Consider the following 17381-nt stretch of genomic DNA (forward strand, 5'->3'; position numbering starts at 1 on the left):
CTACCTTGAGTATGCATGGAATGATCTGTACAGAGGGCACACAAACAAAGCTTTTCACTGTGTCTTGGTACATGTGACAACAATAAACTAATTACCAATCCAGACTGATCATGCCATACACAAGAACGTAAAGTCATAGAGTCATACATCACTGAAACAGGCCCTTCGGCCCAACAGGTCCATACCAAGTAATGACGTCCCATCCAAAGCTAGTCTCATTAGCCAGCATTTGGCCCATAACGTTCTAAACCTTTCCAATCCACATACCTGTCCAACTGTCTTTTAAAAGTTGTTATTGTACTTGCCCCACCTCTCAGTCTCTCATGCTCCAAGGAATGAAGTCCTAGCCTGTCCAACCTTTCCCTATAACTCAGAACATGAAGGTAGTAAAGAGAAAACAGAATGCAGAATGTAGTGTTGCTGCTACAGAGAAAATGCAACCAAAGGAATTTCAACCTGAAACATGAACTGATGATTAACCGAGCAACCTGATAGACTACACAGTCGCCTGGGACAGATAATTGGGATAAAGCTCATTATCAATAACAGGACTGGTGCAATGTTGTTTGAATTTGTTACTGTGAAAGAACTGGCAGTTCTTTGTACAGCATCTGTTCCAGAAAAGAGCTTAAATGATCAAATATGGTAGAGATCAGAATTTCTTGCAGTTACAGCTGCTGACCAAGGGAAGAATGTTCAGGAGGATGCACTGCCAAGTAGTAATCTCTTCCTAACTCAATGCCAATCAATCACAAAGGCTGTTTCAATTTATCTTCCTTTTATTGTATGTAGCTTGGAACAAGAAGAGAAAACTAAAGTAAGTTCAATTGCAAGAGATTCCACCTTATTAGATCATTTCAAGGTGTTGATTTTTAATCTGTGGAATTCTACCACAGAAAGTCAAAGTCAAGTTTATTGTCATTTGCACAAGTACATGTAAATAATTGGTAAATTGGTTTATTATTGTCACATGTACTGAGGTACAGTGAGAAACTTTGTTTTGCATGCCATCCACACAGATCAATTTATTACAACAGTGCATTGAGATAGTACAATGGAAAACAATAACAATGCTGAATAAAGTGTTACAGTTATAGAGAAAGTGCAGTGCAGGCAGACGATAAGGTGCAAGGCTATAATGAGGAAGATTGTGAGGTCAAGTGTCCATCTAGGGGACCATTCAATAGACCTATACAGTGGGATAGAAGCTGTCCTTGAGCCTGGTGGTACGTGCTTTCAGGCTTTTTTATCTTCTGCCCGATGGGAGAGGGGAGGAGAGAGAACGTCTAGGGTGGGTGGGATCTTTGATTATGCTGGCTTCTTTACCGAGGCAACGAGAAGTGCAGACAGAGTTGATGGAGGGGAGGCTGGTTTCCGTGATGTGCTGGGCCGTGTCCACAACTCTCTGCAGTTTCTTGTGGTCCTGAGCAGAGCAGTTGCCATCCCAAGCCCTGATGCATCCCGATAGGATGCCTTCTATGGTGCGTCGATAAAGATTGCTGACAGGGATGTGCCAAATTTCTTCAGCCTCCTGAGGGAGTCGAGGCGCTGGTGAGCTTTCTTGGCCGTGGCATCTACGTGGTTGGACCAGGACGGGCTGTTGGTGATGGTCACCCCAACCTCAGCACCACTGATGTAGACAGGAGCATGTGCACCGTCCCCCTTCCTGAAGTCAATGACCAGCTCCTTTGTTTTGGGGACATTGAGGGAAAGGTGGTTGTCCTGACACCATGTCACCAGCCCTCTGCATCTCCTCACCTGAACCTGTCACTCACTAATCCACGGACAGGGGGCGACACAGGGTGTGACCAGGTGCACTCTGGGATTTGTAGTCCCAACATGCACACTGTTGATAAAAAGAGATAAAAATAAAAAAGATAAAACAAAGCTGCCGATACTCGGGATAATTGTTACTGGTGTACCACTCATTTGCTTATTTTTATTTTCCGTTTTAGCCTATTTTTCTCGAGGCTCCGCGGTCATTTCCGGTTCAGTGACGCGGCAAAAAAAGGCTCGACTTCCGGCCCGCGTCTCCCAGCAACCGTGCGGCCTGGTTCCCCGCCCCGCAGCCTCGGACTCTGCTGCCGGCTCTTCCCGGAGGATGCGTCCCGACAGCATCGCCGTCAAGTTGGCGGAGCGGCCGCGGGCCCCCAGGGTGGTGCTGCCGTTGCCCGACGAGCCGCAGCCCGGGCCCGGCGGCGGGCTCCGCATCGCCGCCCTCAAGGAGCTGATCGCGGAGAGGCTGCCCGGAGCGGCGCCCGCCCCCGAGCTCATCGGTGAAGGGGGGAAGGGGGGGGGTGGGGGGTGAGGGAGGAGGGAGGAGGGAGGAGGGGGAAGGGGGGGTGGGGGGTGAGGGAGGAGGGAGGAGGGAGGAGGGGGAAGGGGGGGGTGGGGGGTGAGGGAGGAGGGGGAAGGGGGGGTGGGGGGTGAGGGAGGAGGGAGGAGGGAGGAGGGGGAAGGGGGGGGTGGGGGGTGAGGGAGGAGGGGGAAGGGGGGGGTGGGGGGTGAGGGAGGAGGGGGGGTGGGGGGTGAGGGAGAGGGGAGGTGGGGTGTAGGAGGGATGGGGTTGGGGTGTAAGAGGGGTGGGGTGTAGGGAGTGGGGTATGGTAGGGGTTGGGGTGTAGGGGTTGGGGTGTAGGAGGGGTAGGTGTTGGGGTGTAGGAGGGGTAGGGGTTGGGGTGTAGGGGTTGGGGTGTAGGAGGGGTAGGTGTTGGGGTGTAGGAGGGGTGGGGTGGGAGTAGGGGTATGGGGTAGTGGTGGAGGGTGTTGGAGGGTGGTGGGGGCAGGGCGGGCAGGTTGGGTTAGGGGGGTGGGGTGTAGGAGGGGTGGGGTTTGGGGTGTAGGGGGTGGGGTTTGGGGGTAGGAGGGGTGGGGTGTAGGGAGTAGGGGTGTGGGGTGGTGGTGGAGGGGATTGGAGGGTGATGGGGGCAGGGTGGGCAGGTTGGGTTGGGGTGGTGGGCGTGGGAGGAGGGTGCAGGGCTGCAGGTCGGGAGGGGGAGTTGGAGGAAGGGTGCAGGGGTGGGGTGACTGGGAGCTTGCGGGAGGAGGGGCAGGGAGCACGGGGTGCTGGGTGGGAGGAGGGACAGGGTGCGTTTGAGGGGGGAGGAGGGACGGGGTTCTTTGGGGGGTGGAGAGGAGGGGCTGGAGGCTTGAGGGAGGACGGGTTGGGGTTGCTGTGGGGGAGGGTACAGGGGGAGAGGGTGGGGTGGTAGGAGTGGTGGCTGGGGTTGACTGTAGGGGGGCTGGAATGGTTGATGGGTGGCTGGGGTGGTGGGAAGACTCGGGTGACAGAGGAAGGTTTTCTCCTTCAGGATGTCTTGATGTGTTTAACCACTGTTGAAGTGCTGTCCTTGAATTCTGGTCACTCTTTACTGTAGTTGCCAGCTTGTGCACAGACCTTTCTCAACATAGAATTGTTTCCTAAGGGTGGCCACGTACTCCCCTGTAAAGTATCAACCCCTCTCCCCTTTCTCCACATCTGTGCAAGTTATTACCTCTTGAATGCCAGTGTAGCTCCCTCTCGAAAGCCCTGATTTCATTCTGTTTCTATCACCCTTGCAGTTCCAGACTGTAACTACTATCATTAGAAGTTCACATTTTATCCACCCTCTCACTGTACCTTTTGCTCAAATTTTTAAATCTGTCTCCCTGATCCTCAAATCATCCCCTACTGCCAATAATATCTCCTCGCATTCCCCACCTCAACTAATGATGGTTTTGTACATCTCTATCAAATCTCCTCCCATATTTCCTTGCTCCAGCGGCATTATACCATCTTCAGTAGCTGAATTCCCTCTCTCCTGAAATGAACCTAATGAACTCAGTGACCTTCATATCCTTACTAAAGTAGTGACCAGCATGAAACATTAAATGAACTTCATCCAGTGGGACCCAGTACTTGAGTTGAAACGCAACCAGTGTTTAATGCAGGTTCAACATAACTTCTCTTCTTTAGAACTTCATATCTCTATCTGTGAATCCCAGGATCCCAAATGCTTTACAAATCTTTCTTTCAAAATACCCTGCCACTTTAAAGGATGTGTACACAGATATCTCTGGTCCTGTACGTGCTTCCAAACTGTGCCACAAGAAGTTGGTATTGGAGTTGGTTTGGTATTGTCACTTGTACCAAGGTACAGCGAAAAACTTGTCTTATTTCATTACACAGTGCATTGAGGTAGTACAAGGTAAAACAATACAGAATGCAGAATAAAGTGTTACAGCTACAGAGAAAGTGCAGTGCAGGTAGACAATAAGGTGCAAGGTCATAACAAAATAGATTGTGAGGTCAAGAGTCCATATTATGCTAAGGAACTGTTCAATAGTCTTATAACAGCGGGATAGAAGCTGTCCTTAAGCCTGGTGGTACGTGCTTTCAGGCTTTTGCATCTTCTGCCTAATGGGAGAGGGGAGAAGAGAGAATGTATGGGGTTGGTAGGATCTTTGATTATGCTGGCTGTTTAACCGAGGCAGCAAAAAATATAGACAGAGTCCGTGGAAGGGAGACTGGTTTCTGTGATGTGCTGAGCTGTGTCCACAACTCTGCAGTTTCTTGTGGTCCTGGGCAGAGCAGTTGCCATAACAAGCCATGATGCATCCAGATAGGATGCTTTCTGTGGTGCATCGATAAAAGTTGGTGAGTGTCAAAGGGGACGTGCCAGATCTCTTTAGCCTCCTGAGGAAGTAGAGGTGCCAATGAGCTTTCTTGGCTGTGGCATTGATGTGGTTGGACCAGGACAGTCCATTGGTGATGTTCACTCCTAGGAAGTTGAAGCTCTCAACCCTCTCAACCTCAGCACCATTGATGTAGACAGGAGCATGTGCACCGAACCCCTTCCTGAAGTCAATGACCAGCTCCTTCGTTTAGCTGATGTTGAGGGAAAGGTTGTTGTCATGACACCATGTCACCAAGCTCCCTATCTCCTTCCTGTACTCCGACATCGTTATTTGAGATCCAGCCCACTACAGTGGTATCACCTGCAAACTTGTAGATGGAGTTAGAGCAGAATCTGGCAAAGTAGTAATGAGTGTATAGGGAATAGAGTAGGAGGCTGAGGACGCAGCCTTGTGGAGCACCAGTGTTGAGAACAATCGTGCTGGAGGTATTGCTGCCTATCCTCACTGATTGCCATCTGTTGGTCAGGAAGTCAAGAATCCAGTAGCAGATGGAGGTGTTGAGTCCCAGTTGTCGGAGTTTGGTGATGAGTTTGCTTGGTATTATAGTATTGAAGGCCGAGCTGTAGTCAATAAACAATAGTCTAACATAGGTGTCTTTACTGTCCAGATGCTCCAGAGATGGCATCCATCATAGAGCTGTTTCAGCGGTAGGTGAATTGCAGTGGATTGAGGTTGTCTGGGAGGCTGCAGTTGATGTGTGCCATGACCAGCCTCTCAAAGCACTTCATGATGGTGGATGTCAGAGCCACTGGGCAGTAGTCATTAAGGCACGTTGCCTTGTTTTTCTCAGGGACTGGCATGATAGTGGTCTTCTTAAAGCAGGTGGGACGTCTCCTTTGACAGAATAATTGTTTTTTGTGACATGGCTCAAGGGAATAAACATTGGCAAAATAATGCTAAGAATTCCCCCACTCTCTATGAAAATGGGGACCAGGGGTTCTTTATCTCAAGTGAGGGAACAGGCAGACACTTGGTTTAACATCACATCCAAAAGGCTGTCCTGAACGCCAGCTTTGTGCTCAAGTCTCTAGTGTGGGATGAATCTACAACTTTCTGATTCAGAGATGAGAGTGTTTCCACTGAGCCACAGCAATCACTTCAAAGTGCAGAGTAGGATCGTAATAGCCCTTGCTTGACTCGGCGCTCCCTCATTATTATTGTGTTCTGTGTTGATTCTGAATTTGGAAAGGAGAAGTTCAGTACTGAGCCATGGATGTTGAAACTTTGTTGACCCTCTAGTAGTTCTGAATGACTTGGCCAGGTTGGAAGTGAACTGTTGATTGATGAGTTGAACCAATTGATGTTGCAGAACTGGTGTATTGCGGGCGGAAACTGAAAGATGAGCAGACGCTGGATTTCTATGGGATTCAAGGAGGCTCCACAATCCATGTTCTGAAGAAGTCCTGGCCGGAGCCAGAGCAGAAACCAGGTTTGGAACGTTACTTGTGGTTTATAAATCATTAGACTGATAATCCAAGAGGAAAGTCAAAAGAAATTTTTTTTCACCAGGGACTGTGAAACTTGGAGCTACAGGCTGTAGTTGAGGACAGACTGCATCTCCCCAGGTAGATGGATTTAAGGGAAGTTGGATCAACAGGAGGAAGAAAGGATGGAAAAGTATACCAAGGATGAGATTGAGGATGGGAGGGGGCTCCTTTGGAGCAGAAACATCAGGAGAGACCTTTACTGTGTATTTTGAGCTTTAACTTAAAATATAGTTGGATGGTAAAGAAGAGATTTCTGGTTTTGGTGTAACCCTCATTTGATTCTAATTTAAATATGTTTTAAATAAAAACAAAATGCTGGAAATACTCGGATAAGGCAGCACCTGTGGGGAGAGAAATCAGATTGATGCCTCAGGTCGATGAGTTTTCCTCAGAACTACTTTAACAGTATCGTTACTAGCTATTGGTGGCATCAATCGAGAAAAATCATTGGTGAATTCCAGGGAACGTGGGTTAGAATAAAAAGGGAAATCAAGGGAACTGTTTCACCCACAGACTGATAAGACGTAATCTTTGGATTGCAATGGTGAGGTGCTGGAGACATTGTAGAGAGGTCTGATCAGATCCCAACTAGACAGCTGCAGTCTGTCCTGGGCGTGGTATCTCAGGAAAGTTTTATTAGATTTGGATGGGGTGTGGTGTTGGGCTTGGTTTTAAATTGAGGATAAACTGTGTGATCTTAACTTGCTAGGGATAGTAGTTAAAGCTGGCCTGTGGTTAACAGTCTGGAAGAAGAGTGAGGAGTGTGCTTCACATGCACCTATTATACAAAAATATTTTTGAGTCTCAATGACGGTGCTGTTTTTTTTGTCCTTGCCCACTCCGGACGCTTCAGAAACTGTTGTTATGTTGCTCCTTTACAGAACCTGTGGACCAGGCAGCAGCTGCACGGGAGTTCCGGGTACTCCAGGCAGCACTTCACGCCAGTCCTGCCTACAGGGAAGCGGTAAGTGAAACTTGTGGGAGCAAAGGCCTTTTAGTATGCCACCTTCAGACTTGAGAAGTTTACGGGTACTGCGAAAGTTGGTCATGTGGTTGATAGCAAGGGCAAATGTTCTGGCTTGCAGGCAGCTATAGATGGACTGGTCCGTTGGCAGAAAAATGGTGAGAGGAATTCAGTTTGAAGAGGTATAGGGCAAGGTATTTGGGGATATCAAAACACATTAAGAAGAATGCAGTAAACAGTTGGATACTGAGAACTACAGGTTCTTAGTATCCACTGAGAAGGTATTCAGTATCTCCATGGTACAGAAGGACGGTGGAGTGCAGGTCCATAAATTCCTGAAGGATGGATAGATAAGGTGGTTAAGAAGGTAAGCATAATAAGAACCATGTCAAAACTGTATGAAGCTCTGTTTAGGTCCCAGCTGGAAAACAGTGTAGAATTCTGGTCATCACATTACAAGAGAGATGTGAAGGCAGCAGAGAGGTCCATAGATTGACACGGAGTGGGGAATTTCAGATAGGGGCAGATATTGGATGGGTGGGGTTTTTGCAGCAGGGGAGGCTGAGGGGAAAATTCAATTGATGTATATAAAATTTAGAGATCTTGACGAAATGAACAGGTAGGACCTCTCCTCCTTGGCAGGGGTCAATAACTGATCATGGAATTTGGTGGAAGGATTTGAGGGGTGTTGAAGAATTTTTTCCCCATCCACCAGACAATGGAGGTCTGTCAACAGCTGCTTGAAAGTATAGTCTAGTGAAACTTTCATCACGTTAACATAAACCTTGGCTGAGCACTTGGTGTGCAATAACCTGAGGCTGCAGACTCAGAGTTAGGAAGTGGTCGCTGTTATGTAGCTCCTTTCGACTGGTATGAATACAATAAGCTGAATAGAATTTATGGAAGATAAAGCTGTGATTTCCTGTTTTCCTCCCATTCCCCCATCTCTAAATACTTGCCCCTCCTTTTTTTTGCATTCTCTTAACTAAATGGTTCTTGTTGAAATCTAGCTGTTGATTAGGCTTTGGTGCCTGTTAGATGTTTGGATTGAGCAATTCTAAATGGGAGTAATCTGATGGGTTATTTAACCATAGACCTATGTATACTTGGAAGGATAAATGGATATGGTAGTTGAGGCAAATGGGATGTTGCCTTTCATGCTCTTGTATCCCATAGCTCAGTTAATATTTCCCAGCAGGAGTCTCTAAATAATGATGAATGGATTTACTGTTGTTCCCGGCACATCACTTTCAGTGCCTCTGGTACAAAAGCACAAAATGCTGGAAACAGTCAGCAGGTCAGGCAGCATCTGTGGAAAGGGAAACAGAGATAATGTTTCAGGTCGAAGACCTTTTGTCAGAACTGGGAAAGAGAGAAAACAAGTTTAAACTTGCAGAGAGGGTGGGGAAAGGACAAAGGGAATATCTCTGACAAAGTGAGACCAAGGTCGCTATGATAAAGTTATCTGGTTGATTAATGAAGGTGGTTGGGAGAGAAAACATGAACAAAGGAACGCAAAAGCTGCAAAATGTAGAGTTGTAGGAAATGGCCAGCAGGTCAGTCAGTGCTAGTGGAGAGGGGAAAAACTGGGTCAATGTTACAGAAGAATGACCTGCAGCACAACTGGTCTGTTCTGAGATAATCAGTGAGAGTGAGTAATATGAAGTTGTTAGTTGATATTGTTTCCAGACAGAAGATGAGATGCTGTTCCTCAAGCTTGTGTTGGGCCTCATTGTCATAGTGTAGGAGACCACAGACATGTCAGAGCAGTATGGAGAATTGAGGTGGCAGGCAACAGAAAGATCAAAGTCGTGCCAATGGACTGAATACAGGTGCTCTGCAAAGTGATCACCCAATCTGGTCTCTCCAATGTATAAGAGACCACGCTATGATCACTGAGTGCAGTACATGAGACTGGGCAAAGTGTAAGTGAATCACTGCTTCACCTGAACAGACAGTTTGGGTGCCTGGATGGTAGGAAGGGAAAAGGGCAGGTGTTCCACCTTCCTGCAATTGCATAGGAAAGTGCCTTGAGAAAGGGAATGGTTGGTGGCGATGCAAGTATCTATCCTCCTCTAAATGATCCTTTGGAGTGCTAAAAAGGGATGGGAGGGGAAGATGTCTGGTGATGGAATCTTGTTGAAGATGTACCTGTGGTGGCTGTCTCATCTGACTGCTGGCTAAATGTACCCTGACATGCTGTAATCTGTAAAGCTTGGTATCACAACAGGTGGAGCATTGAACCACTTGGGTTTGATGCTTTTTTTTCCTGCTATTTTTAATAGGTTAATGAACACCAGTTTATACATCATCTTTAATATGATGGGATTTCCTTGCATCTTTCACTGGAGTGTTGTCAAGCAAAATTTAGCCTAAGATACATTGGTTCTGATGACCAAATGCTTGGTCAAAGAGCTAGGTTCCTTGATCTTAAGGAATATCTTGAAGGAGGACGGGTAGAGAGGTTCATGGAGGGAATTCCAGAGCTTGGGGATTTGACTGCTGAATGTGGAGCTGCAGTGGCAGAGAGGTGCCACCCGACAAGTGAAAATTATCTTTAGGTTTGTTGTCAGTCAGAAATGTATCATTTAAAAACTTCACTGTGCTTCCCTGCCCATCTGCCGCCCCATCCCCCTCAAAAATGTATGAAGCAAAGTGAATCATCAGTCTGATTATAATTGTACGCAGTTAACTGGAGCTAAAAATACAATTGATCGAATGTTTGTCACAGATAAAGTGAATGAAATTGGAATGCAATATAAAGAATAAGAACTCTGTTGTGCTCCAGCTCATCTGTCAATGCCACCCTACCCATGTTATTGCATCCCCTTACCCCCCCCCCCACCCCACTGAATCAATCTGAATCAATAAAGAAGATAGTGTGTTTTTAACACTTAGCCCGTTCTGTAATTGCACTGAAAATCTAGAGGCAATCAACATTGAAACAGAATTGAGCCAAATGATCCATTTTGCTTAAATGGAAGGATCCAATACCCCCTACTACTTTTCAATGGTTCTCTCAAACTATATCATGTTTAAACTTAGAAAAAATTAGGAGTGGTACTGTTGATCCTTCGCTTAAATTTGAGGATATTTGGAGTCCATTTATTCAATACTTTCATGTGATATAGATCCCTTTTCAATAACTTTTCAATTTAAAGGAACAGAGTTGACGACATAATATTGCTTTGTTTCTATTGAGAAATTTCAGTCCAGTTTTCTTCTTTTTTTGAAATTTTCTTTTTAGTTTAGTTTGATTATTTACAATTTTTTATTGATTTGGGGATTTTTTTTTCTTTCCTTTCATATATATACACAATAAATCTTTTTCTTTCCTTTTATATTGTATTTATCTACTAAGAGATCGTGAGATCTAAAGATTTTTTTATATTTTGTTATTCTTTATGATTATTTATGCCATGATTGTTCTCCTGATCTCTTTGTATTACATGTATGATCATCGATGTTGTATATTAATATGTATTAATTTGGAAACTAATAAAAAAATTGAAAACAAAAAGAAAGAGAGAGAATTGAAGGAACAGTGAATCAATTTAAAGTAGCTTTATTGATTCCGCTGCAGGTTTTCAAGATGCTGGGTAACAAGGAATCATTGGACCAGATTATTGTTGCTACTCCAGGTCTCAGCAATGACCCCATTGCTTTAGGTGAGTTTGAATAATCTTCCTGGTTCTCTCGAACAGCAATGCGGAGAGTCATTGCTCAAAGTACACGTGCATTATTGTCACCTTGAGTCGCACACCATCCTGATTCATTCCTTCACCTTGCTCAGTACCATGGAGTTCTTGTGTAGCCTCCACCACATAAACCTGTATCTGCAGTGATATAATGCCTTCACATTATAGTGAATTGCACTTTTTAGTTGAAGTGCATTCACTGCTGTTGCATTGGCAAGAGTTTATATGCAGCAAATGTCCCACAAGCATTATTGGAATCAATCAAGTAATAAGCTTCCTACATTGCAAGTTGGGGAAGGAATCTTGACCGGGGCATGGGGAAAACTCCCTGTCCTGTTTCAGAGTGGTGCCATGGATTTTTGATGTACTCTTGAAAAGGCATATAGAGCATCATGGAACAGACCCTCAGTGCCACATTGATGTGTTAGTCTAATGTGTCCCCCTGGGCAGGGGGAATCGGACTCTCGGAACCAGAAACGGCAGTATCAGGTACAGGACGAGGCTAATGTGACTGAGGCAAGCTGCTTGTACACAGTGCAATTCCAAAAACTGTACCTTCATTCCTATTTGAATGACTTGTAAATAGTGGGTAACTAATTCACTTAGAATGCTAGCAACTGATTAATAAGCTTCTTAAATGTATTAGGTGATTGTGGAGATTCAGGGGAGACTTCAACACCTCAGCAATGTAAACCACATTAAGCCAAGTCCAAGTGTTGGGTTTTATTTAAGTTTTGTTTCTTTTTGAACCAGGTGTACTTCAAGACAAAGATTTATTTGTGCTCTTCACTGACCCAAGCCTGCTGGACACGTAAGTGCTGATTTTTGAGCTCTCTTCCCGGGGCCTGCATCTGTGGTTCAGTCTCATCTGCTGACCTCCATTGGTGGGCAAGGCCTGGTGGAGCAAGGGTAGATCTTCACTGGATTCAAGCTGCAATTTGTTTAATTCAGCAGATGCCCAGAACTTAAAGAACACAACTGTTTTTCTGTTATCCTGCCCTGGCTTTTCCCCTCTGTAGTCAGACAGCATGTTGTGGATTATTCCCTTTGTTCTTCGGATTTGCGCTAAACCCAGAGAGAAGTAATAATCCAGTACTTGAATTTATTAATGCATTTGTCAAAAATCTGAGTTCACAAATCTGAAGTACAGTGACTATTTATGTAGTGAATTTGCAGTGGCAGTTTCCCACACTGGAGATGTTTCAAGTGAGAGTCATGACAGTGGGATCTTTAACATCCACCCACATGACTAGAAATGGCACATTGTTATGTTGTCTGTAGTGAAGGTTATGTCAATCATGTACTTGTGATGCATTCTATATAAAATGACAGTGGGTCATGAATCTCCACTTGACTTGGGTGAGGTGCTGATCTGTGAGCTCCAGTTTGTTTGCACTGAGCAGTCGGTAAGCCCCTCTGTCATTGTGTTGCTTCAACCTCCCTGGAGACGGTGGATGGCTCTCGACAGAAGCTGCACAGGTCATGGGCAGTGGTGCTCCACGAATAGGAGATAGTCCGATCCACATTTATATTTGTCATATTCTCTAATGATAGAGAAGGAGGCCATTCACCCATCGAGTCTATGCTGCTCTCAGAGCATTCCTGACAATCCCGTTCCCCTATTTGTCTCCTATTATATCTCGCAAACTCATCAAGTACTGATTTTCCTGCACATCCTACACTACGGGTAACTTGCAGTAACCAGTTAATCTACCTTTGGGATTTGCAAGGAAACGGCAGCGCTGGGGGAAACCCACGTGGTCAAGCGGAATATATGAACTTGCACACACTAGAGTGCACCTATGGACCCGAGTCCCAAGTCGAGGAGAACGCTACAACAACCAGCCCAGTAAGACCTGTTACAGGAGGCACCTCATTTCTCTACTTGGTATTTCAGGAGGCCATTGACTAGACTGATGGAAGGGATGGAGTGCGATACAAAAGAAGGAGATTGAGTTGCTCTAACACGTTACTGCTTTTGATTTTAATGTCCATGGTCTCCCTGACAGGTTAATTTCCTCACACCCTGCACTGGTCAATGCAATGGTGCTGGTTCTACACTCTGTGACTGGCACCACCCCTCCTCCAACTGCTGGCAGCAACTCAAGAAATATTCAGTCTACTTCGTACAGCGAGGTGCCAGGTAAGAATTGTATCTGTGCAAAAACTTAACATTTATATCACACAGCATTTTAACATGGTACAACGTTCCAAGGTGTCTTGTCAACAAAAGTTTGAGATTCCAGTCTAAGAACTGAAGTCAAAGCCGTCGATAGTATATGAAGTAGGGGATGAAAACTACTTAGAATTGAAGGAATGCAGAGTTCCTAGAGATTTGTGAAAACAGAATGGAGATCTCGGCCACTAAGAAAAGGTCCCTATCAGGCATTTCACTTATTGTCCCCCTTTCCTTTGATATCAGACCCTGTTAGTTTGCAGATGAAAGGGTTGGTTACTGTTTTAGCAGTGAACCTTCATTGGACAAATAGGCCAGGTGAAGAACAGTAGCAAACGTGGTAACTCAGCTTGCTGCTTGACTGGATTCACTTCTGTTTTATGACAGATTTCCAGCACTTGTTTTCCATATTTTATTACAATAGGAAGTTTGTAACGAGGGGAAGAATTTGTGTTGCTGGAATTCAAATAGGTTAGTTCCTGAAAGAAAAATTGGCTTTCCATTTTTGGTGTGATTCTTTTGTTCCCCTCTCCTCCCTTTTCCTTTGAGAATTCTACCAGCCATTTCTGCTGAACTCAATTACTGATGTGTTACTTGCAACACATTGTCTGCTGCTTCAGACAGTTTCACAATACCTCCCCACTTTATCATATTGTACTTGTATTTAATTCCCCCAAATGGTTATTCTGTATTTTTAGTCTCAGGTGGGCTTTTATTGTGTTTGATTTGCCAGTTGTAGGCATTCCCTTGACCAATAATTACTCTGAGAGTTGAGCAGATCAGGTTGGATGTGCTCACAGTAGATAGACTGTTCTCAATGCCACAAGTCATCTTGTTAACCCAGGACAAGTTTTCAAAGCTGACTGCACAGGTTGGTTCAATCCAAGCTTCTAATATCTCCCATTCTATTTATCTTTTTAAGGCAAGGCACAGTCCAAACTTGTAGTCTGGTAATCTCGCTATGTGACAGGGGTTGCACGTGTACATAATCACCACACACATTGTCCTGTTTGGAGTTTAATTTGTTACTCTTCTCTGCTCCCTGTTTCAGGGGGATTCCTCTTTGATGGGCTGTCTGACGATGAGGATGAGTTTCAGCAGGTAAACAAATGCCAGCTGGTCACAGAGAAATTGTGTGTGTGTATATCTACACCTTTTGGACCTGGAAATGGCCCTAAACAATTCACATACAATCTCTTTGATGTTTATAGCTTTATTTTCCTTTCCTGTGCTCAAACGTGTTAAGGGTATGTAATTAAATGTTGTTTCACTCTGTGTGAGATTTAATTTCTGAGTTATTTAGAAGTGCTCCCTCTGAGTTTGTTTCAAATTCACCAACACAAAATAGCTGCTTTGCTTACTGGGATTAACCAGCATCTCATAATGCAGGAGTCCTCAACCGTGCTTAGCAATATAAATAGACTTTTGTTTCTATAGCACCTTTCATAATATCTGGGTAACTCAAATTGCTTTACAGGTCCTCCCCAGCTTAAAAACCCCTTGACTTGTGTACAGCCTGGACATACAAAGCAGTGTTTGGGAGACCAGCAGGATGGGCTTGCCAGTTGCTGCGGGACTGCAGGCATCGTCTGCCATGTGGGAACTCGGTTCGTGGCTGCGTTTCCAACTTGTGAACTGTTTGGGTTATGAACAGTTCACAGGAACAGAACACTGCCGTAACCTGGGGAGGACCTGCAGAGTCAATTAAGTACTTTTAGAATGTGGCCATTATAGTAGTATTGGAAAGTAACTCCCGACTATTGTGTAGAAATCTCTCACATACAGCATTGAGTGACAATGACTAAAGTTAGGATAACAAAGGTTTGTTGTTTCTGCTTTCGTTGAGGAGTAAATATTAGGCCAGGGACTTGAAAGAGCTCCCATGCTCTTCGAATAGTCTCTTGGGATGTTTCATGTTCACCTGAGAGAGCAGATGAGCCATCAGTTTAATCTCATTCCAGAGATGACACCCCGATTGCACCACCCCCTCAGTGCTGCAGTGTGTTGTCAGCCTGGATCTTTGTGCTCAACTCTGGAACAGGACTTGAATGCAACCTCCTGCCTCAGAGGTGAGGTTGCTACCCATTGACCTGCAGCTGACACCACTCTTTTCTATGGTCAATGGAGGGCCCACCATCCTTAAGGCCACTGCAAGTTGTCCTCTCATTTTGCTTCTTTTAATGGCACCTTGTGGTGGAAATAATGAGACATTGGAGCCTGTCTAACACTCGCTGTCCAGGCTGTGATGTAGCAGTGCTTGCATCTGTCTTAAATATAGCAACATCTTGATCTGTTTCTAGTTGACTCCTATAAGAGTGGAGAGTGTGTATTCTTGGCAACTGGAACTAAAACCCTTTCTGCTTTCTTCACAGTCGCGGGCCACTGCTTCCTCAAGCAATGCCTCTGGCTCCCGCCCTGCTACGTTGGGCTACAGCGGTTCCGTGGGGCCTCGACCCATTACCCAGAGTGAGCTGGCAACTGCGCTGGCCCTAGCCAGTACACCAGAGAGCAGTGCAGTCACCCCAACGACAGGGACACAGGTGGGTCAATGTCTCCCACCCATGTGCTCCCACTCTCCTTGGCCATGTCTTCTGTCACTAACAAGGTCTGTGCTTCGCTCCCCACAGGGCACATCGTCGAGTCTGTCTCCAGTGATGAATTCGGGTGTGCCATCAGCTGCACCCATCAGTCATGACATATTCAGTCAGGCCCTGCAGCAGGCTCTGCAAGCCTCCAACATCTCAGCACTTCAGGTCAGTGCCTTCGGTAAAGGCTCTTGTGCACACTGCTGAAACCAGGGGGTATCAGGAACTTCTGACCACTTCAGTATCAGGGCGGGGTCTGAGACACCCCGGCTTGATGCAAAAGGTTGGTCCCTGATCTGTGACAATTGAGCCAAAAATTTGTGAAGTGTGTGCACCTATGTGGTGGGTAGAAGAACATACTGCAGATTTTAATGTTGCCAAGTTCAGCTCCTCCGCTTTATTTGGTAGACAAGAACGGGGGCTGGAAGGGGAATAATATCTGACTCTGGCCATGTTTGCCTCCTGCAGAACCAGTGGCAGCCCCAACTTCAGCAGCTGAGAGACATGGGGATCCAGGATAATGAGCTGAGCCTTCGAGCATTGCAGGCAACTGGAGGGGACATCCAGGCTGCGCTGGAACTCATTTTCGCTGGAGGAGCCCCTTAGCTTGGTTGGCCTGAGCCTGTGCAGCTGCCACTAGAAGCAAGGAGCAGAGGGTGCATGGCAGAGTGCTTAATTCCACAGACCGGTGTGTGTTAAAAGGAAATGTAATTATAGGGTGGCATTGGTAAGTACATGGCCCCATGAGAGTCCTGGATCTCTTTATCCAAAGGAAAGGATTGAGAGAACTGGTTCAATTAAAAAAAACATTTCCTGTTGATTTTAAAAAGTGTGGGAGTTGTCTGCTGCTGTCACAGATCATAGTTTATCTGTATTGGAGACACTGCCATAGTTAACTTCCTGGCCTGATTGTCACAAGTTTTTAGATGGGTTGGAACCTGCTATTCTTTTGGCTTTACTTAACAAGCACAAATTGTGCCACACATCAGGTTTTAAATGTTTTGATCGCTGTTATATGCCCTACTTATTGAGTGCCATTCCCAGTTTGGGGAGCTTGTTCACACCTCTGTAGTTGGACATAATTTAAACTCTCAATTCTATTCCTCCCTTCAAAAACAACAATGGAAATTTGAGTCAGCACTCAAAATTCCTAGAAACCTCCTTACTAAAATGCATAGATTTTAGACTACAGTGCTGAGTATTTCTAACTTGAGAGTTTACTTTCAGAGCTGCCTTTTTATGTTGTGGTGTATACTGTCAATGAAGATGTGCATCAGTTATTTTTCATCAAATTACTGAACATTACTGTGTGTTACAGTTTGGTCCATGTTGGACAAGTTGCATGGTTTTGGAAAATGCAGTGACTTTCTTCTTATGACAGCGTAAGCTTCTGAAGGACAAATCTGGCCTTTGCCAACTTGACATTTACTAATATGTTGCCAGCTGAGGAATGATCCCTAACAACTAACTTTTCTGGCAGCTACCCAACCATCGCTTCCCTGTGGAAGCTGGTGTGGTGCTGTGCTGTGTTGCATGGCACTTTAGTTGGATGCCTTGGATGCTTTTGCCTCTCTGCATATGACAATTAGTCATTAGGGGTCTTGGAGAATTGTAATGTCTAAGATTCCCAAATAATCAATGAAGATAATTGGTTTGAGAACAATGGAACTCTTGTGTGTTATAAAAATTTTAAATGCATCAAACATTAAAGATTCCTTTGATCACTCTTTGGGGTTGTGGATTTTACTCTTTCGAGATCCTAGTTTTTCAATTTGTTTGGTTAAAATGTGGCAG

General features: G+C 45.3%; 1 protein-coding gene across 1 annotated transcript; it reads left to right on the forward strand.

Moving 5' to 3' along the window:
* The first annotated feature begins 1993 nt into the window (after nt 1–1993).
* ubl7a (ubiquitin-like 7a (bone marrow stromal cell-derived)) lies at nt 1994–17313 on the forward strand. Its single transcript, XM_052042706.1, has 10 exons — nt 1994–2276; nt 5987–6106; nt 7046–7128; nt 10712–10796; nt 11580–11637; nt 12836–12969; nt 14054–14103; nt 15375–15542; nt 15630–15755; nt 16056–17313. Exons 1-10 carry the CDS (start codon nt 2102–2104, stop codon nt 16191–16193), a joined length of 1137 nt encoding a protein of 378 aa, XP_051898666.1. The 5' UTR covers nt 1994–2101; the 3' UTR covers nt 16194–17313.
* Nucleotides 17314–17381: the final 68 nt, after the last annotated feature.

The sequence above is a fragment of the Pristis pectinata genome, chromosome 32 (assembly GCF_009764475.1).
Source record: "Pristis pectinata isolate sPriPec2 chromosome 32, sPriPec2.1.pri, whole genome shotgun sequence".
Taxonomy (NCBI): Eukaryota; Metazoa; Chordata; class Chondrichthyes; order Rhinopristiformes; family Pristidae; genus Pristis; species Pristis pectinata.

Coding starts and splice junctions, on each gene's coding strand:
- ubl7a (XM_052042706.1), top strand. CDS start 2,102: ATGCGTCCCGACAGCATCGCCGTCAAGTTGGCGGAGCGGCCGCGGGCC. Junction 10,797..11,579: donor CAATGACCCCATTGCTTTAG/GTGAGTTTGAAT, acceptor TTTTTGAACCAG/GTGTACTTCAAGACAAAGAT. Junction 11,638..12,835: donor GACCCAAGCCTGCTGGACAC/GTAAGTGCTGAT, acceptor TCTCCCTGACAG/GTTAATTTCCTCACACCCTG.